This window comes from Cydia pomonella, chromosome 4 (assembly GCF_033807575.1).
Source record: "Cydia pomonella isolate Wapato2018A chromosome 4, ilCydPomo1, whole genome shotgun sequence".
In the NCBI taxonomy this organism is placed as follows: domain Eukaryota; kingdom Metazoa; phylum Arthropoda; class Insecta; order Lepidoptera; family Tortricidae; genus Cydia; species Cydia pomonella.
In genome coordinates, this window is record NC_084706.1 from 20,867,520 (window position 1) to 20,890,731 (window position 23,212).

Sequence of the window (23,212 nt, forward strand, 5' to 3'; positions counted from 1 at the left end):
GAGGTTTTATTATAAGGAGGCAACAGCTATCAATCGCACAATAGTTATATATGTAAATAACAAAGAGCCAATTATAGGTTCCCACCGATAGCAACAGATTAACAAACAATTGATGGTTAGCACTAAGTTTATTACAACGTGTCACGTTATTTTATACTGAACTATGACAACAAAACTTATTAGTAAATTAATACATCGATCGATACTTAAATAATTTGTTGGTTTGTTGTTGTTGTTTATAAGGGAAATGACAGTGGTAGCTCCGTCGTTAACGCCGAAACCGTATTGTTGAAACAGTAAATGCTGCAGTTACCATGCCAATCTCACCGTTATGAAAATAACGGATAGTTTAGGTCTGTTGACTTTTGCCGCTATTTAGCTTATAATGAATAAGCTATCATTTAATTATAAGCTTATAATTTAGCTTATAATGAATGTGGCTAGTACGTTCAGCATCAAATAGATACGACACTTTTGTTAGTACAGAAATAAGGATGTGTACACACATATTTGGCCACTTTAGCCGTCTAAGGGCCTGTTTCACAATGTCCAAGCAAAGTATTGGATAGCTAATTGATAAATAAATTAACTGCCAGATAAAACTTCCTGCACAACTTGGCACTTTATCTACCAGTTAAGCTTATTTGAAGATTGTGAAACGCCAACGATGACTTTATTTGTCAGATAAGTGGCAAGTAGCTTATAAAGGACTTTACTTGGACATTATGATCCAGGCTCTAAGACTATTTTCTTCTTTTTGCAGATATGCGACCACTTCTACCCATCTCACCTGTACTCTGTCAAAACCTACTGCGGTTTCCTCCTACTCCCGCTCATCCTGACCTCCCAGATTCGTCATCTCAAGTTCCTGGTCCCTTTCTCCCTCTTAGCCAATATCTGTCTCCTTCTGACCTTCCTTATCACTTGCTACTACACGTTCCAGGGCATACCGAGCGTAGGGCCGGAAAAATTGACAGCTGGGGTCACCCGATGGCCCCTGTTTTTAAGGTGAGATTGTGTTATTTGTTGTCGTAATTGCGGCTGCTTTTGATTTGACAATTTGTTATTGATGGCGCTTTGGCATCTCACGCGCGCCAATATGAGCTGTAGGAGGCAGCACAGGAGCCGTCAGATTTTTGGCGCGAGGCAGCACTTACTATGCACAAGAAAACACGTGACGTGTAAATGTACATGTTTATGGTTCCGATTCAGGTCACAAGATGGCAGACCCTCCAACGCGCACGGTCTCTATAGTCCCAGCGAGATTCCATTTCGCGCACACGGCACCAATATTCGCGGGCAATTTGAGTCGTGTCATCAGGCATCTCGCTCACACTTATCGATGCGCATGAGATGCCTAATGACACATCATGATCAAATCAAAATGATAACATTAACAAACTGCTGAACCAGAGTCGGTTTCCGGTAAAAGGAACGTAAATACTATAATAGCTTTAGACAACTATATTTAAAGGGTTTCTGCCGTATTGCAAATAGTATTAAAAAACCGGCCAATTACTATTCGGATTCGCGCCTCGGGGGTTTGTTTTGTTTTATTTTCCTTAAGTCCAACTCACGCTTTGAATTTGCGTTTGTATGTTTCTCCGAAAAATATGTACGGTTTAATATACCAGCAACTAGAATCATCTTTAAATAAGAGACCTCTATCCTTATCCAGATCCTTAAGCAAATCCTGAGTACAATTAAGTTATAACCTCAAATAGCATCAACTTGTGTAAAAGCTGAAGTAGAAAAATGAACACGGCGCCGAGCCTACGCCCCTCGAGCGACATAGTCCATGTGGCCCGGCGCTCTAAGCCTTTTAAAGACCTGTATCAGATACTTGAAGACATCACAGGATACCAAAGACTTGCAAGGATCCTCGCTCAACGTATCAGGCAAAGGCAGCCAGTAACTTCGTCAGTTTAGATTTACTTGTTTTCGTTTTATTTTTAGATTTAATTACGATGTTTTCCCGTTCACAGAACCATGTGTGCGGAGCCAAAGCTAACACGTAGAGACCCATTTTGACACTTTAATTAATTAGATTCTGGGACTCTCGACAAAAAGGCAAGTAATTAAGTTACTTTCGTGACAAGATAATAGACTAGAGACTACTTAGTCGAGTTTGTTTGGTCTTAGATATAAATAAAATTAGGCACAGCCCTAATTTAAAACATCTTGTTGTCATCAACGTCTTGTTTGCATCTGTACCCCTAGTGTAAATTTAATGGACATCATAACGTGACGAACGCGTTTGCGTTAAGTCTCATTTTGTATAGGATTTTGAGTTTCCAAAACGTCCCGCTTGGCGCGCTCTTTCTAAATCCAATACAAAATGAGACTAAACGCAAACGCGTACGTCACGTTTCGAAATCGAATTTATTTACACTAGGGGTACTGGCTGTTTCAAATTACGCACTTTAGGACTTCTCTTTAAAGTTCACTTTATTAAATTAAACTTGGATACGTCTAGATGCCATTGTTTTGAAAACGAGATGTCATATACTTACATCTAGCGAGCAATTCAGCATCTAGTTCAAAGTAATGTATAAATATGTGGCAATTTTAATCCACAACAGTCGTAAACGTGATTGAGTTCCAAGTGCGAATGCGGACAATACCTAAAAATAACACGAAGACATCTTGAGACATCTCGCCCGCACTTATTGGTGCGCTTGATATGATTTTTCAAAAAGTCTGTTGCCTAAACCCACCGCAATAAAGACAAAATCAAAAATGAACGTCCGCTCAAAACCACCCTTTCAAACGAACTAAGTTCACATTTTGCTCTCCGGATATTAACGTTATAGAAAATATTTGCCCACAGAAGTTCTTCCAAACAAGAGAACTATACATACAAATAAGTAGTTATTAAATTCTATAACACAGCGTTTAAATGAAAAAGGCTTTATTTACATAAGGGTTAAGGATCTCTTTAAATCATGAACCCGTGAAATATTAGAATGTTAAGGATAGCGGCAGGACTATTTTAAATTTAATGTTTTAGGAATTAATAAAATATCGCCATTAAAACGGATGGGATCTTCCACAAAAAAGGAACCAGTATGTATTTTTCCTTAGTATTTCTCACCGCTGAAATTCAATCTGCGAAGCTCTAGTCGATATTCACGGAATTCACTGTTGAAATGTTATATTGATATTTCGAAATTGATAGTAGGTTCAGGTATATTTGGTATAAGGCATTCTGACCGTACGCAAAAGCCGCGTACCTTAGTGTTACCAAATGGTCCCAAAATACACCTCGCATCCCTCGTTGTCCAGCCCGCCTGATAGGCGTATTGTTACCCATTTAAAAGGTTATTTGAGGTAAAATGCTGCATCAGTCTTACACTCAACAAACGGTCGAAAACTTCAGATACTCGTACTACAGGAATGAGCGATATGGGTCTGTATGTCTATGGGTCTGTTTGCGTGTTGCATTTTTGCATGCACTGACAATCATTTAACGAAAACAAATGTAGATGGGAATGCAGACGCGTTTTTAGCGCACGGTTATGTAGCAAATTGGTAAAAAGCAATTAAGTTAAACCCACCCAAATAGGACCTCAAGGAACTACCATAGGGACAATCATTCGATGTGAGAGGTAGTTTCTTCCTTATCAAAGAATGAATGCCAGGCGTCTTAACTTAAACCCTTCAAAGTGAAGACCAAAATATTACATAATGTATGGCCGTTTGTTAATGTACTATTCTTTAAACAGAATACAATCTCCAAACTAGCTCAGAGGTCTCAGATCTAGTTCTAGTTACCCGAACTCGATCTAGTTATCCGGCGCTTAGACTCTTGTCAAAAATAATTCAACTTCTGTTCAATAGATGGCGCTGAATATTTAAGACACACGATTTTGTACAAACATCGTTAGTGTTCTTGTTTCATTCGTCTATACCTAAACTTAATGCCTCCATTGTTTCAGCACAGCCATCTTCGCGATGGAGGGCATCAACGTGGTCATGCCCATAGAGAACGAGATGGCGAACCCGAAGCGCTTCCTCGGGTGCCCTGGGGTACTGAACGTGACCATGGTCTTCGTAGCTACGCTGTATGGTGTGGTGGGCCTGTTCGGCTTCTTGAAGTACGGCGATGAGGCTCAAGGAAGCATCACTCTGAATCTTCCGCAGGATGAAATGTGAGTTTGGTGGTTGTCTCTTGGCACTGAAAGTTTTAGCACGCTTAAAGTAGGAACCGATGTATTGCATGTTGGGGCACAGATTTTTAAATAATAGTTACTACTCCTGTGGATTTTACACTGTATTGCGATTAGGTCAGGAATGGGACAAGTGGCATACTCGAAGGCCTATGCTCAGCAGTGGGTGATAAAAGGCTGATATGATGATGCATAGAGGTATAAGCAATATTTTTATCACACAAGTTAATAGAAAAGTAGCTATGAATGTGGCCAAAGGAAACACGTGAACCTGGTTACCTGTTCCTCTTGGTTTATTTTTCCCCGATGCCCCGAGGAAAATAGCAAAATAAATACGGAAAATCACGAAAAAAATATTGCTAAAAAGGGCTGAGTACTAACATGTACAGTCAGCTGCAAAGATAGTTGACCTCTCCTGCAAACAAACTTCTATACAGAGGGGATCAGTTATCTCTGTAGCTGACTGTACTTTATCATGAAAATATTTCGCAAAAGTCATAATGGATATCGATTTGCAGGTTTTCGGGGATACGGATTTAGAAAATTATGATCATTTTAGAATTCGTGATGGCGAACATTTACTTTTACTTAAAAGTCGTTATGGCTATCGCACGGCTATCGTTTTCTTGTTTTTGAGAGTCCGGATTTCGAAAAATATGGCAATTTTTGAATCCAAGGTGGCCGACATGTATTTTGGTCTTGATAGGACTGATTGGCATAAAAAGAGCATGTGATTTTTTTTATTACGTTTCTTATACTAAATGTATAAGACACATTTTCATTCTATTTATGGCTTTTCTAGTGCCCTAACACAGGTTGACCTTGAAGAAGCTTTGCACTAGAAAATTAATGGAATCATGTCAATCAATCAATCATCAATGGAGTAATTGTTGCTAACCTAACTGTGTATATTATTCCATAATCTGTAAATATCAACGATAATAAAAAGTTAGGAATGGTCTTCTAAGACGTAGCAGCACGGGATCTGGTAGCTATCCTGTTCCAATAAAAATTCCACTCTTTATCTGTACCCGCTTAACTAGATAACCTATATAATAAATTCATCAACCGTAGAATACACAAATACAAATCCTTTATTCACAAAAATATGTTTACAAATTGAAACTTAAAGATTGAACAAATAAATTAAAAGCTTGCTCTTTGCGTTGTAAGTTGTACGAGTAACCTTGTAAGTCTCGAAATGTTGCAATGTCGAGTTCGTAACCTTTTATCATAAAAAGCATGATAGCCCAAAACTAGAAATTAGTCTGGACTCGAAACTTAGGATGACGCTGTTTTGTTAACGTCGGTCTAGTTCAGAAGTTCCAAAACAGTGCCCCGGGGTATCTCAACGAAGTCTCAGGGGTATCACTCAGGGGCCATTCGATAAGCCTTAGTTGCTGACGCTTGATGGTACCTATCACTATTTTCACGTTTTTTCGACCCATAGTCCAAAAGTTAGAGGGGTGGACCATTATTTTTTTTCTTTAGGAGCGGTTATTTCCAAAAATACCCATTTTTTCAAAGAATGTTTGGTTGAATTTTATCTCTGCAAATGTAGCCTAGTTTCCGTGTGTTTTTTTTTCATAACATTTGCCCTTGATTAAAACATGTAATAATTAAAAATAATAACTATTTATACCTATGGGTTAGTCCCCTCTTAAACGCTTTTAAAAGTGTATTCATCCTTCTTCTCGAAGACATTCTCACACTTTTCTTTAGAATTACACAATAATCATCACTTAAAATGTTGCTGTAGCTATACTTAAAGAATCTCACAAAGTAACGAAATCAACAAAATAACCACTGAAATATATAATTTCTAATAAGATTTTGATAAATAATCGCAGTAATGAACGGATCATCTGACATTACGTATCGTATTGTTGGAACGTCACATTTGTTTACATGATAAGACACTTATGTCGGATTACTTTGTTTGACATAATTATTGATAGTCATAATGTAATGATTGTCAGATTATGATTAGTCATAATACTTATAAATCTGAAACCGTTTACTTCTCAGGATTTTCTAAGGTTTTAAGATAATATAGGATTTTTTTTGCGGTGAGGGAGAGAATGCTCATGCATACCGCCGGCCCGTACCGGACGGTTATGTCCGGAATGGTGCCCAGCCGCCTACGAACTAAAAACTCCCCCACTTCGTGTAGAGTGTAAAATGTTTTTATTTGGTGTGTGTTGAGTGTAACTGAGTGTTTGTATGCATTTGAATTTAAGGATAACTGCGACCAGCTATCCTAAAATAAACTTTAGGGAGGCAAGTTATGCCGCCCGGTCGCCCGCCTCAAGATGTTATCATTGAGTTTGGGCGACCGCCCGCGCCCGGCCACGGCCCCCCAGCAAGAGATTGACAATTAAAATTATGAGATTTAATAATTTTCGTATAAGTATGGAGCGCATGCCCGCAGTATTTATCGGTTTTAAACGATCAATACTGCTATAGCAGCCCGCGGCGCTATATCAGCCGACGATAGCTCAATGGAGAAGGCACCGGGCTGTCGCCACCACTCCTACTGCCAAGACCGTGACCACGGCCCTCTACGTCGCCGCGTGAAGAGGAGCGAATACGATGCGCGAGGAGATAGCTAAATAAACTACTGTTTCGCACAAACTGACTTTTATTACACGCGATACAAAGGTATAAAAATACTCCTACAATCCCTACTACGCGATTGAACCGCTTCTGGTTCTCTTCCGGTTGGCTTCTTCTTGGTTTTCTTGAGGCTTCTTGTTGCTGGATCACTCGACGACTGACTACGATTTCTCTCCGTTCCTTCCTCGCTTATATACGAATTTCGTAGAAAAGGAACACCCTTACGATAAGGAGATAAGACGCGTTTCGATTCGTTCTGAATCAAGCCCTCTGATTGGTCGGTTACTTGATTCGGCTTTGTTCGGGTTAAATCGTGTTATCTCGTTATCGTTTACATAACTATAATTCTCACAAATATCTAATTATTGACTTAAATATTGCATAACACGCTAACTCGGTTTCTAGGTCAGTGAAACAAAACAATAACACCTGTCCGACTTGCTTACTTCACGAATACAAAGCCTATTGTTCGTCCGCACTCGGAACAATAGCCCGTTTCTCGACGGTTTACGGCATGCTATTATCTAATAGCTAGGATTACGATAATATGACCTATATTAGGGTGTTAAGCAATTCACGTTCTACGATTATACGTAACATTCATTAGTCTAATTAAAGTAATTACTGCGATAATAACCTAAATATGTGCGTCTCATAGTACAACTGAGCGTAATCGAATTCTGTACGGGAAATTGACTGACCAATCACGATCGAGATTTTCTGTCTCGCTGTTTTTTACCTTTCCTTGTCTTTATTTGCATGTGATTGGCTATAATTATGAACCAATGAATAAGTTTTCTTTATTTTCTTATTCCTTCGTTCATCTCGCTCTTCGAATAAGGATTTGGGATTTAGGGTTTGCGTAACCTAAATATCGAATAATACCTGATATAACTAACGATTACATAATTCTTATGTCTAATAACAATCTAATTATATATTTGCCCTACCTAACGGATAAAATCTTTATTTCGAATACAGCCTTAATCGTATTTCAACTTAACTAATCTTAGCGTCATCTAAGTTTCTGGTCGCGTCGCTAACATTTTGTCCCCGCAGTCGAAGACTCCTGGTGCATGGGTTGCGACGCGATGACCGCCAGTCTGCAGCTCGGCCTGCGTAGCGTCCCGTGCCTCGTCCTGACGTCTGCGGAGCGGACCCGTCCATCGGGGCCTGGATAGACGACCTCGACGACTCCTTTGGGCCATACGCTGCGAGGTCCATTGGGTTCAGCGATGATGACCACGTCTCCCGGCTGGATCTGTCGTCCTCCCTCGTCGGACGATTTACGTGGTGCTAACAGTGGGAAGTACTCTTTCGTCCAGCGCCGCCAGAAGTGGTCTGCGAGCGCCTGTGCAGCCTTCCACTGCTTCTTGTCGTTCTCTTCGTAGACTCCGATCATAGGTAGGTTTGCGTTGTGCAGTAGTAGAAAGTGTGCCGGTGTAAGACTTTCCTCGGATTGCGGGTCGACGTTAACGTGTGTGAGAGGTCTTCTATTAACGATATTCTCGATCTCTGCTAATAGTGTTTCGAAGACTTCTGTTCGCGGTGCTCTTGTATGGAATGTGTACGCCATTGCCGTCTTCACGGTACGCACCATGCGTTCCCAAGCTCCGCCTGCAGAGGGATTACCAGGCGGGATGAACTTCCATTCCATCCGATGATGTAGACCGTAAGCACGTAGCTGTGGTAGCCACTGCTTATATGCTTCTCGTAGCTCCGTTGATGCCGCCTTGAAGCATGTCGCGTTGTCGCTGTACATCGTGTGTGGCCATCCTCGTCGCGCAGCGAATCGTCGTAGGGCGAGTAGCGCGCTGTCCGTCGACAAACTATGCACGCTCTCCAGATGGATGGCTCTGGTGACTAGGCATGTGTATAAACAGACCCAGCGTTTTTCCCTTCGCCGGCCTATTGTCACGTACATGGGGCCTAGATAGTCTTGCGCAGTGTAGGTAAACGGTCGTTGATAAGCCTGTAGTCGCTCGGGGGGTAGGTCTCCGAAGGGCTGCGCTCGCGGTGAAGCTCGACGTAGCTTGCAAAGTGCGCAGTCTCTCGCTACAGCTTTCACTATCGGTCGTAGATGCAAAATCCAATAATCTTGACGTAACTGATTTATCACGGCTTCGTTGTGTATGTGCGCTGATCGTCTGTGGGCTCTCTGAATCAGCAATCGAGTGAATGAGTCTCTGCCGTCCAGTATTATCGGATGTAGTGACGTGTAGAGTACTGGAGCGTTGCCCAATCTCGTTTTCATACGTAGCACGCCGTCGTCGCATAACTCTGGTGCTAGCGTATATAGCTTCGATTTCCTGTCGATTTCGCGTCCGATGTGCAGAGTACGTATTTCGTCTGGAAAGCTTCTCCGTTGACTATTCTGTATCCACATATGCTCTGCTCGCTTAATGTGTTGCACTTGTAGCTGTAGTCCCCTATTCTTGGATTTCAGCTTATCGATGAAAAGTAGCACGTAGGCTGTAGAATTAATCAATCGATCGTAGTTACTGAAGCGACGTATATCGGGTAATACGCTTGATGGCTCCATTTTCGATGTCGTAGTCGATAAAACGATTCCTGACTTGACTTTCAGCTTCCTTTCAGGGAGATCTTCGGTGCGGCTTACTATAATATCTCGGCTCGGCCACTCCACCTCGTCTAGGTAGAGAAACTGCGGTCCTCTGTACCAATCATCCTGTATGTCGATCCTCCTTGTAGGCTTGCCTCGTGTAGCACGGTCTGCCGGATTAAGATCGGTCGGTACATATCTCCATGCTTGACGATTCGATTTCTCGGTGATCTCGGCTAATCGATGTGATACGAATGGCTTATAATTTCGTGCGTCGTCTTTGATCCATCCTAGTAGGACTCTTGAATCCGTCCAATAAATCACTTCATCGATGTCGTATCGTTGCTCGTTGCAGATTGTTTCTGCTAACCGTACTCCGATGACTGCCGCTGTTAGCTCCAATTTCGGTACGGATAGCACCTTCAGTGGACAAACTCTGCTTTTGCCCGCTGCTAAACTTACTCGAACCTCTTGCTCTGAGTTTTCTATGCGCCAATATGCTGCAGCGCAATATGCTTCCGTTGACGCGTCGGTGAAAATATGCAGAGTATATTTCGTAGCAGCTCTCGGTGTCTCGTACTGTCGCGGTATGCGTAGCGTAGCTACATGTTTCAGTGCATTCAGCCACTGAAAAAAGTCTTCAGCTTCTTGGTATGGTAGCGGTGCGTCCCAATCCGTTCCTTTTGACCAAACTCGCTGAAATATTATCTTCGCGCTTATCACGAATTGAGCGATAAGTCCCATCGGGTCGTAAATTGACATTATCGCGCTGAGTAACTCTCGTTTCGTCGGTGATCGCTCGTGATTCTTTACTGCGTCCGGTACGCGCAGCATCTTCGTATTGTATCCTAGAGTATCGGTGCTAGGATCCCAAGTCATTCCTAGAACGGTCTGTTGCTTCTCGCCTAGATGCGTCGGTTCTTGTGCGTGAAGCGCTGGCTCGATGCTCGCTAACAGTCGCTCGCTGTTGCTCGCGTAGCCTCGTAGGTGAAAGTTTCCCTCGGCGTGAGAGTCTCGTACCTGCGATGACACTCTCAGTAGCTCGTCTTCAGTCTTGTAGGACGCCACATAATCATCCATGTAATGATTATTGTGTATATCGTAGACCGCCTCTGGATACTTGTCCTCGTTGTCGGTTGCGTTACGATTGCGCACTGAATGCGCGAGAAACGGTGACGATACGTTTCCGAAACAAACTCTGTTTAGTTTGTAGACTTGCGGCTCCATGTCTCTTCTCGTACCTCGCCACAAGAATAGCTGGCTCTGCTGGTCTTCGGCTCGAATCTGGATTTGCAGAAACATCTCCTGTATATCTGCTACTACCGCGAAGCTCCATTCGCGAAACCTCAGTAGTATACCCAGCAGGCTTTTTAGCAGGTCTGGTCCCGCTAAAATATAGTCGTTCAGACTATTTCCTTGACTTTTCGCGGCACAATCGAATACGGCTCTTCCTTTGCCTTTATTCAAATTAAAAACACTAAAGTGCGGCAAAAACCAAGTCTTATCGGTTTGCGGTGGTTCCATAATACGCTCGGCATATCCTTTTTTCAGCAACTTCTGAATCTGGGCTTCGTAGTCCTCTGCGAAGTCCTTGTCGCGACGCATTCTCGTTTCCAAGCTATGTAATCTTGAACGCGCCATAGCGTAGCTCGGTGGTAGCTTCACGTCGTCTGACGCCCATAGCTGGCCAACCTCGTAGCGATTTCCAACTTTTCTCACGGTTTTATTAAATATATCGATGGCTCGTTGATCGCTCGGACTCACGTTCTCCTTTTGCGTTACGCCTAACGCCTCGATCGACCAATGTTTCTTCACTTGCTCGTTGAGATCTTCATTCCCCATACGGCAGTGTAACACGGTTTGCTCGTTCGTACGAATGATGCGTGGCATTCTACCGAAAAACGCCCAACCTAGTGGTGTTTTCATAGCGCACGGCTCGTTCTCGCCGCCCTGCCTGATTTCCGTCGGTGTAATCAAGTGACTATAATCACCTCCGATTAACATCTGTGGTACGCCTGTTCCGACGTAGCATTCGTCGCCTAAGTCCGCCAGATGTTTATATTTGAGTAGTTGCTCCTTATTGAGCGACTGTGACCTGATTCCTAGGCCATCTACGGTCTTGACGGTAATCTCGTGTTCGGTACCTCCTTTCGCCGGTCTCACGGTGGCCTTAACAGTCTGTGTTATCGACGCGTGCTTGAGATTCCTTATTCCTCGAATACATAACGGCTCGTCTTGACCCACTGCACCTATCTCATCAGCAACGTCTTGATCGATCATCGACAATGTCGATCCGTCGTCGATAAAAGCGAAAATATGCGCTGTTCCTTGCGGGCCTGTTACCGTTACAGGCAACACTTTCAACAACACGTTGTAGTTCGGGGTCGATGACACGTAGACTCGTGGTTCGTTGTCCTCTCGTGGCGTAACTTGCGTAGATTGCGGCTCTTGTGCCGCCGTCGGCTCGATCGATGCTGTAGTAACTCGCGCTACGGCCGCTCGTTGCGTAGCATGAGTCATCGCCATCGCGGTATTATCACGGAGCTCCTGCGTCGTCTCCGCGTGGAGCAGACGATGATGCACGTGCGGACAGCCTGCCACACCGCACCCTTTCGCCTTGCACTGTATTTTGAGGTGCTTCGCGTCCATGCACCTATAGCATATTCGGTTGAGCTTTGCCCACTCCCATCTTGCGCCTATGCTTTGTGCGGCTAGCTTGCGACATTCCGGCGTTGAATGATTGCCGCCGCAATACAGGCACGTCGACTTCGATGTACTGGCTTGACGCGTCGCATACGTCACCTTCTGTGCTGTGGCGTATCGACCTCCGGGTGTGGTAGCGGGAATCGGATAACGCGGCGCGGATGTATTCGTACGAGAGCCGGTCGCGCGCGCGTTCGGTGCTGCTGACGGTACCTGCGCACGCCTCGGGGCTGCGCGGGCATGACAAAACGCCATTTCTTGTTCACTTTCCTCCATCAGAAAGTCAGCAAGTTGCAGGATCTCGGGTTCGTCGGTATCACGATGATTGCGTGCGTAGTCGCACCACCTGCTTCGAATATGGGGCGATAACCGGTCCGTTACTTCGCGAATCAGCAACGGGTTGTCGGCGTAGTGTCTCCGATCTATATCCATAATAGTGGACACTATGTTCATAATTTTGATTGCGAAGCTGTTGAGATCGTTCGCTGTAGGTCCCAACGCTGGCAGCTTGCGCAAATCTTCGATTGCTCTGTCTAGCAATACTTCACTCCGACCAAACTGCTTTTTCAGTATTCGTATAATCATATCTGGACGAGTTGCGGTCGATAGGACGTGTGACACACATGTCTTCGCGTCCCCGCGTAGCGCCATACGCAGTCGAGCGACGTTCTCGTAGTCGGTAAACTTATATCTTCTCGACGTCTCGGTGTACGTGTTGTAGAAACTTCGCCACTCACTCACATCTCCGTAGAAGTGAGGTAGTTCGAAGATATCCTTCGGTGCCGGTCGAGCCGCCATTTGCATCTTCTCGAATAACTGCAACATAGACTCCGCTACGGTTCCTTCCTGAGTGAGCTGTGTACGCTCCGTGTGCGGCGTACGTGGCTCGATCGGTGGCGATAACGATCGCCGACGGTCCTCGCGGCTCGGTGAGCGACGTCGAATATGCCTCTCTTCCCGCGTGGAGCGCCTTGGAGTCTCGTAATCCGGTGGGGGCTCGTTGGCTAACCTCTTCTTGGACTTGACGGGCTCGGTTAGCGTCTTGTCCTGCGATTCGTCGATCCATGTCAGGATGCGCTGGTGTTGCGGTCCGATTTCGCTCCTATCGGATGCCGCGTCGGATTCACTGGCTTCTGCACGAATTTGCAGCTTCTGGGCTTCCAGCCTCTTCTTCACTAACTCGGCTTCTAACTGCAGCTCCTTCTTCTGAATCTCCGCTAGCCGCTCGCTCGCCTCCAGCTCGGCTTGCGAGAGTCTGGCCTCGATGACGGTACTCGCTTGTGAGCACACGGACTGCGCACGGGTGTGCCTACCCGGAGTGCTCGCCTCCTTTGGAGTATCCTTCGGTCGTTGCGATGTGGTAACGTCTTTAACCACTGTCTTCGAATGACGTAACGGGATCGGTGTAGGTCTCGCAAGACGTCGCAGGCGTTTGTTCAGGTCCCTTCGCCATAGCAACATCGTATCTTGCGAGGGAGACCTCGGTGGCCTCTGGTAGACGTCGTCGATCGATAATGTAGCCGCTGCGCCTAACGGTTCCGCGCTAGCAGCTCGATGGGTGACCGCTGCCGCGTCGGCCGACTCGCCAGGGGGGAGGGGAGGGCGCTCCGCGTCGGCGTCCTCAGTCCTCTCAGCGTGTTCGCGGGCAACCTCACGATGTTGGGCCGCCGCCGCGCCTTCTTCTAGGAAACGCTGCCTGTCTTCGTCGCTCTGTACCGACGTAGCCTTCTTGGTCCGAATTATCGGCATCTTGACGATGTGAAACGATGGGGTTCTTCACGCAGAGTAGAAGCTGATCTCGACGGTCTTGATGGGCTGACAGTTGATCCGGTGCTCGAAGGACCAGGAAAATATAGCAGCCCGCGGCGCTATATCAGCCGACGATAGCTCAATGGAGAAGGCACCGGGCTGTCGCCACCACTCCTACTGCCAAGACCGTGACCACGGCCCTCTACGTCGCCGCGTGAAGAGGAGCGAATACGATGCGCGAGGAGATAGCTAAATAAACTACTGTTTCGCACAAACTGACTTTTATTACACGCGATACAAAGGTATAAAAATACTCCTACAATCCCTACTACGCGATTGAACCGCTTCTGGTTCTCTTCCGGTTGGCTTCTTCTTGGTTTTCTTGAGGCTTCTTGTTGCTGGATCACTCGACGACTGACTACGATTTCTCTCCGTTCCTTCCTCGCTTATATACGAATTTCGTAGAAAAGGAACACCCTTACGATAAGGAGATAAGACGCGTTTCGATTCGTTCTGAATCAAGCCCTCTGATTGGTCGGTTACTTGATTCGGCTTTGTTCGGGTTAAATCGTGTTATCTCGTTATCGTTTACATAACTATAATTCTCACAAATATCTAATTATTGACTTAAATATTGCATAACACGCTAACTCGGTTTCTAGGTCAGTGAAACAAAACAATAACACCTGTCCGACTTGCTTACTTCACGAATACAAAGCCTATTGTTCGTCCGCACTCGGAACAATAGCCCGTTTCTCGACGGTTTACGGCATGCTATTATCTAATAGCTAGGATTACGATAATATGACCTATATTAGGGTGTTAAGCAATTCACGTTCTACGATTATACGTAACATTCATTAGTCTAATTAAAGTAATTACTGCGATAATAACCTAAATATGTGCGTCTCATAGTACAACTGAGCGTAATCGAATTCTGTACGGGAAATTGACTGACCAATCACGATCGAGATTTTCTGTCTCGCTGTTTTTTACCTTTCCTTGTCTTTATTTGCATGTGATTGGCTATAATTATGAACCAATGAATAAGTTTTCTTTATTTTCTTATTCCTTCGTTCATCTCGCTCTTCGAATAAGGATTTGGGATTTAGGGTTTGCGTAACCTAAATATCGAATAATACCTGATATAACTAACGATTACATAATTCTTATGTCTAATAACAATCTAATTATATATTTGCCCTACCTAACGGATAAAATCTTTATTTCGAATACAGCCTTAATCGTATTTCAACTTAACTAATCTTAGCGTCATCTAAGTTTCTGGTCGCGTCGCTAACAACTGCAGTTTATGAAAAGTGCAGTTGAGCAAAAACAATGTCATTAATTGATGAATTTAGCTATTAATACAGAAATTTACATTAATCACTATATGCACATATGAAAGAACATCTCTCATCTAATTTAAGTTTTTAATAAGTTACATTTAGTTATTCATGTTTTTATTTTCTATTGTAAGACAAAATTATAAAGTTATTAGAATTTCATAGGAGTCAATGATTTGAATTATTTACTAAGTTTCTATAGATATTTACGCGATATAAGTTACGCGTTTCTGAGAAAAAGCAAATTATGACTAATAAAAATGCGGACAAACAATACATTATGACTTAAAACTTTATGGGAAACAATAGAAACCCATACTTATGCGTACGACCACAGAGTCGACAGCGAGATGTAGGATCGCTAGGACAAACCTGTAACTTTATAACAAGCCGCAATCCGATTTCGGACGCATTATATTCTCTATCAGTTTCAAGTTTTTAGCCGTTCGGCCTGGAGTAAATCTATTTTTAAGGTTATTGCTCATTGGGTCTGAGAAATCCATTGGTACCCACCATGTTAAAACACGTTAAGCATTAGCCTTGAAACCTTTTTCAGCCAAAATAGTGATCACTAATACGGAATGTTACGCATAATTCTGCGTAGAGGGCGCCACTACCACATTATGACGGCTTACCACGAAACACGAACATCTAAATTGCGTTATCCGCCTCTCTATCACTCTTGCATATTCGAGCAATAAAGAGGTCAGATAACGAAATTTCGATTTCGTGTTTCGCGGTAGCCCTATGTAAACAAATCGCTTTGATGCATCAATGTCATATTAAAAACTTGTGAATGGTTTTATCCCTTTCTTACAAATGCATAAGTCAATGACAGATAAAGACAAACGATTCATAGCTACTTCAGGCCAGTAACGCCTTTATGAATAACGCCATAAGCACTTACGGAACTATCCCTTTTAATACTCTAACCCCAACATATATATGAATAATATCATAGTCACCCTTACCCATCTGTTTAGCTAAGTATTATACAAAGTGGAAAATTAGCATAACGTGGGTTTTAGTATTAAAAGAGGGGGGGGGGGCACTGGAGCAGTGGAGCGTGTTAAACAAGCGCGATCCAAATAACCATTTTATTTAAATGATAATATGCAAATACTTGTACGGCCGGGGTCTAGTTACAATAGAAACCGTGCGTGTTGAAGGATATGCCATCTTATGATCGTAATCGAAAGCGAAAACAATCCACCCCAAAGAGCATATAATCACTACGTTTTAAGAGACGGGACTTCCATACTAGCGAGTGGAATCCCTTTGTTTCGCAAATCATTACCAAAATGTACGACAAAGAACTGTCAAAGAACCATAGTACCAACATAAGCAATTTAAATAGTGTAGTACGCTACACGCTTGCGTTTCTTATCGATATCGATAAAATGGGGAGGGTTGAAATATAGACTCTTGTCTACAAATTTTGTACTCGAAATCAAGTTAGGATCGAGTCCACATTTAAGTTGTATGTTATATAGTGGATAGTTCTATGAGTGGACTAATACGTGGTCGGTCTTAATGTGGACTCGATTTTTTTTAGAACACCTTGTTGTTATTCACCACTAGGAAGGATCAAAGTAGCACTTTTTTCCCTACTAGGAGGGATCACTTTTTTCCTCTTTTTGCATACTTCTTATGTTAAATTATTTAATTACCATTGATTAAATTTATTTATTTATTTGTACCATAATAATTTCCTCACAGGTGATGTGAAAAGCAGTATGTAAATTTATCACGTGGTAGCAAAAATATTTCCACCTTAGGGTGGTATTCCACCTATCCAATTTCTTGGTCCAATGTCATTGCGTCTTACTCTGTCATTAATCAAAATGTGAGACGCAATACACATTGGACAAAGAAATTGCATAGGTGGAATACCACCCATAGGCGTTAACACTTGAATCCCTCACTACGCTACGATTCTATTTTAGAATACCTCGTTACACTCAGATTGTAATTATAAAATCCTTCACTATTTTTTTTCTTAATTTTTTTTTATTAAAAGCACTATTTTTAAAATGATCTGCAGATACATGTTTCAATAAATGTAACTTTTCTATGGGAAGATGTATCAGGTCTTCGTTCCCAACAAATTTAACCCACTGCCTGCATCTGAAAACATACAGCCTTGGTTATGTACAGTTTATATTCCAAGTGTTTGCTAATGAGATGATCAACTGATTATTTAGCGCTAATATGCATCTATAAATCAAATCATATTTGTTAAATAATGACCATTAATGCATAGATGATAGATAATTTTCCACTGAAAATCTTCGACGAATTAATTTTGTGTCACATTGCATGCAAGTTCTCAGGAAATTTCACATATTTTATTTAATTACTTACACTGATATACAAATAAACATACAATTATCGATAGTTTTAGTACATCCCTAGTTCACAACTAAAAATAATATAAAATATCAAATTTTCGATGTGTTTAAAGCCTGCTGCACCAAAATAAGGTCAAAAGTATCTAAAGCAATACGTACCGGTCTTTATCCAAGGGAAATTTCGTCATAAAATCCCTTTTTTCGTGATTTTCTCGAGTGGCTCGCTTGCCACATATTTCACACTTAGTAAACCGTTTTCTCGGTGGCATTGTAACAAACTCGTTCTTTACTCTGATCACGGTTCACTATTTTCGATATTTTCACTAAATAATAAAGAAATTGCACGAAATACCCGAACAAAACATTGAAGCCTTCATAACAAACAAAACAATTAGGCTGACAGTTGACTTGATGTAAACTTGACAGTAGCACTGACGTTTTATTTCTCTTCGTTGGCAAAGATTTGCGAAACAAGTTCCATACAAAACTTATTTTGTTCCTAGTTGCGTCAGCCTGGCTTCATATTTCAAGTTACAATCATGTTTTCATTTAAATATGTAGGTATATTACACACACAATGACAAATACATGCTTACAACGCAATGAACAGGTTTAATTTTTTCACTTAAGAGGGAAATATACGAAACGTTTTTCCACTTCTAAATATTTCCCATTATCCATGATTTTTAGTGTGTTATTGACACAATGAAATACTTAGTTTATAAGTAACTATTCCCTGTTTTTCAAATTTTGCAAATCAAAAAAAAATTAAATAATCAACAAAGCGAAACTTATAAATCTAAAATATAATTTAATTATGCTGAAGCGATCGACATCAAAATCAAAGTGGTTTGTTAAGATTAAATTTAGTTAGTGGAAAGCGTTTTCTATCGAAATGGAATTTCGTAAAAAATTACCGCTATTTCGTTAGATTCTACAAGCTATTCTACCCTCTTAATGCAGCAATGTTATGTTTGCAATCTATAACAAAATTATCATTCTTATACATTGTAACAAATATTTGCTTGCGCGTTACAGAATAATATTTCCTGTGAATGTGCCATATGCCATAAATATGCTGATCCATATGATTCCTGTAATATATTCAGAAACGATAAGCTAACGGTTTATAAACACGGCGTATAAGGATAATTTTAACTCCGAATGCGTCTCACGCTTGAGCAGTGGATACAGTTTTTTTTATATTTTGCAAAAACCAAGTTGTACGAGTGACATGTTTAGCGATCAATCCTTTTACGAGTCTCCTGGGAAATTAAATTTCATCGTCCGTTGCCTGTGGTAATAACAAAACAATGTTCGTAGCAGACACAGATAAGATTAATGGGGAATATTACCTAAATTATTGAACATCCCGTAAAACTGAACGAGGTTGTTACCTTTTAGGCCAATTCCAACTTACATTCCGAAATTAAAATGATACACGTGCATTTTGTACAAGTACGAGTACATGTATGGGCGCGAGCGAGATGACATCAGACGGAATCATACCAAAAACCACACAAAACATAAGTTCGAATTGGCCTCTCGTCCCTTAATGTCCTGTATTTTAAATTCTCTGGCAGATGAGTTGATAAAGCTTTTGGATTGACAATAGAAGGATTTTACCTGCCATTAAAATCCATATTGTGGTCCAGAAGTCCTCTCCGGTGTTGTGAGAGAGCGTTTATTGGATTTTTGATGAATATTTGCCTCAAATAGCCCATCTGATGACTCCTTCCTGTGGTGACGTCACTTTCCCTGCAACAAATTTCACAGCGGGCGCCAACTAACCGGTTCTTTTACCCCCATTCAACAGGGCTCGGTTTGATTTCGAGCGATTATTCGTCATTGCGTCTCACCAGGTAGGCCTTAATAGGCCCGGAGAGGACTTCTGGACCACAATATGGATTTTAATGGCAGGTAAAATCCTTCTATTGTGGTCCCTTCGTCCTCTCCGGTGTTGTGAGACCTGTCTGTTATCACCTGGTGAATGGCCATAAAAATCATGTAAACAAACATCTAGGTATATGATTACATTTATTATATTAAGCTTAGGTACATAATTACATAAGCACCTTTTAACCATAACAATCAAAATACTTATATATATATATATATATTTATATATTAGCCTAAGAATATAATCTATCTATTAAATCGGCTGAAAAAGGCAAGCTATGGATGTATCGCTTACTGAATCATTATTACCAGTAAATTGCCGTCTGTAATAATTATGAAAAGTATTCTCACTTCTCCAATTCCCTCTTAAAAGAATTTCATCAATAGGAAAATTATTTATCCAGTTGGATGACGACACTGCTGATCTAGTGCTCCCTGCGGAGTGGTTGACTCCAGCTTCATGCAAAATAGATTTGATCCAATTACTAATTATCGTACGAGTAGCGGCTTTAACTTCACCTCGACATGTTACAAATAAAGCAGAAATAGTACCTCTCCTCTCAGAAGATAGGGACAGTAAATTTCTAACCCAAAAGACAGGACTTATTCTAAAATCAGGATGGTCCAAGAGTTTCCAACTAGACTGACGATAGGTTGCAGAATCAGTCTTAGACCCAAAAATTGGATTAAAAATGATTTCAGATCCTTCATTAATCATATTATTAGAGTTAATATCTAACAGTGTAAGGTCGTGAACCCTACGTCCAGATGCGAGTAACAATATTGTGGCACATCTACGAGAGACCTCAAATAAATTTTCTAAATCTGATATGTTGCTTTTGACCCAATATACTACTATGCCAGGGTTCCAAATAGGAGCTTTAGGATTACGAGGTTTAAGCAAAGCCACTGCTTTCAATACGTGTTTTACTATAGTATCTTCACTCAGTTTTTTATTCAGGTAGGGTTCGCAAAAGGTAGAGATGACTGATTTATGCAAGGCAATGGTGCTATATGCTAAACCTTCCTTAGTACTCAAGCCAGATAAAAATTTTGCTAAATCAACAGCCTTTGGCGTGTTAACCGAAACACTATTTTCTGAACACCACCTAATCCATCTATTCCAAGCCGGACGGTATGAAGATAAGGTAGAGTTGCGCCAGCTTGATTTTATTAAGGAACGATCCTGTTCCGACCAGGTAGTTAGAAGGGACTCCCACCCCCAACTAGCCATGCTTCCAGCTCCAGTTCCGCCAGGTTCGGTGGGGGACGTCGTGTGGTCCTGTCGACTAGATGGTAATATAGGTTCGCAATTTTGATCGGGTAACAAAGAGCTCGCGCGCGCAAGTCGTTCATCCAGAAGGTCTTTTCCCACCTGGGAGTTATTATGATGTATCTCCCTTGGCACTGGTTCAGATGTGCTAGGACTCGAGGCATCAATGAAGGTGGCGGGAACACCCACGCTAGATCGTAATGCCACCGACGGCTGAATGCATTGCAAAACATTGCTCGACGGTCCAACGGGTCTTGACTTACATACCTCGGGACTACATGAGCGTTTCGCGACGCGAACAGATCTATGTACGGCGTGCCGAACGCTTGGAATATTTTGTGACAAGCCTTCGACGACAGATGCCACTCCGGGAGAGGGCGACCGCGCGACAAGCGATCTGCGACTGTGTTTAGTATACCTGGTAGATGTTGGGTCACCAGATTCAATCGAAGGTCGTTTGCAAGAAGAAGGATCCTCCGGGCTTCCTCTAATAACTCCATGGATCTGGTGCCTCCTTCGTGCTTCAAGTACGCAAGAGCTGTGCGATTGTCCGACTGATTAATAGCGTGGAATTCTGTAATACGTACCTGTTTGCTCGAATTGCTTCGTATATTGCGTGCAGTTCCTTCAGGTTCGAGTGCCAGCACCTCTGCTCGCTGCTCCATGTGCCTGAGAGGATCATGTCGTTTAACTGTGCTCCCCAGCCATAGCCGGCTGCGTCCGTGGTAAGAAAGTTCTTTATGAGAGGTTGATGAATAAGTGAATGCCTCTTCACGTTCTTTATCCACCATACCAAGTCTTGCACTATTGGCCTTGGCAATTGTCGGAAGCGACAGGGACTTGACCGCTGAAGCTCGCGACTTAAAACTTGGAGCCTGCGGCAGTGTAACCGACCCAACGGAATTACAAAGCTCGCGAAATTCAATCTCCCTAGGAGGGACTTCACCCACCTGGGAGAGCGGATACCTCGATTCAAAAGCCTTAGAATCTCTGACAGTATTCTGGAAATTTTCTGCTCTGGTAAGAATTTTCTGTTGCGCGCCGTGTTCCAACAAATTCCTAAAAACTCGAGGTTTTTGCAAGGTACAAGGACTGACTTGTCGAAGTTCAATGTCCACCCTAGGTATTGTAGGAAATCTATGACGACGGTTATTTGAGACTGAAGTAGGAACTGGCTCTGGTTCGCGATAAGGAAGTCGTCTAAGTAAACAATTATGCGTATTCCCTTTTCTCGTAACTTCTCTGCGACAAAATTGGTCAACGTGGCAAACAATTTTGGGGCACAAGACGCTCCGAACGGCAAGCACGTCATTTGGAAGATCTGACCTTGAAATACCAATCTTAGAAATCGACGGTGAGAATTGGCGATGTTCACGTGGAAGTAAGCTTGACTCAGGTCTATTTTTGCTAGATAATCCCCCAGCTGCAGAAAATTTGGGATGTCGAAATGAGATATAAGGGAGAAGCGGCTTACTTTTAAATATTCGTTTAAACTTCTGAGATTGAATACAGGCCGATTGCCCCCGCTCCCCTTTTTCACCAGAAATATTTTTGACAAATAACTTGGCAAATGCGGTACAGGTTCTATTACCCGGTCTGCTAACATTTTTGTTATTTCCACTTTCATGTCTGACGACGGCTGGATTTCGAACTTCTTTACAATATTGGAACTCGGCCAAACCAACGGAGGTTTTCGGTAAAATGGAAGACGTACGCCTGAAATAATTTTTAGAATCGTTTGATTTGCTCCTATCATTTCCCAATGATGACGATAAAACGTCAGACACCCTGCCCTGAATGCCCCTGAGTCAGAACTCTCGCAATCGCTTGTTTCGATCGTGGTAACCCGATCGACGTGGCTGTCGACGTCTAGGTTCTTGTCTATCGGCTTTAGAGACACGGGGCTGGGTGAAGTCGTACGTTGGGAAATTGGGGAACGTTGACTTTGATCGAAAGTTAAATCGGAATGGAGGTACCGAAGGTTGGAAATAACCTCTGTTGGTGGCCGAAAATCTAGGGAATTTCTGATTTTTACGCGGTTTGTTTTGAGCGGGGAACACTTTATTCAAACCACCCTCATTTTTAAGAAACTCCTTCAGCGTTTCTGCCTGAAACAGATTCTCGTAAGATGGGGGTATCTTTCGAAAACCAGCCGCTGTCACAGTATCCGTTACATTCTTTAAAATCTCACTTCTACGATTTAAAACAACATCAGCCCGCTTTCCGCAAAGTATTTGCAAAATATCATTAGAGCTTTTGTTGTATTTATCATCCTCGACAAACAAATCTGTTATTTTATCTTTTAAGGACACAGCAGTAATATTTTCGCACTGTCCTGCCCACTTCAAGATATTTTGCAAACACGTTTGCGTATGATCGCGATGAAGAAGAAAGGCATGAGTTAAGGAAGCCAATGTCTTTTCAAAAGATGCTAAATATTTTGATTTATCATAATGACGTAATTCGTCATTTGTTTCCAATTCCTTGAAACCTGGTACCGCTAGGTAACTCTTTTGAATATCAAAGAAAGATATATCAGCCCA

At 42.4% G+C, this 23,212-nt stretch overlaps 1 protein-coding gene across 2 annotated transcripts in view; it reads left to right on the top strand.

The window, feature by feature from the left end:
• Window positions 1–23,212, top strand: part of LOC133517464 (proton-coupled amino acid transporter-like protein CG1139) — a 53,518-nt gene that overhangs the window by 18,336 nt on the left and 11,970 nt on the right. For both annotated transcript variants that reach the window (XM_061850797.1, XM_061850798.1), the window contains exons 6-7: window positions 764–1,008; window positions 3,939–4,151. In XM_061850797.1, coding sequence (XP_061706781.1) covers window positions 764–1,008; window positions 3,939–4,151 — 458 coding nt within the window. The remainder of the gene's footprint in view (window positions 1–763; window positions 1,009–3,938; window positions 4,152–23,212) is intronic.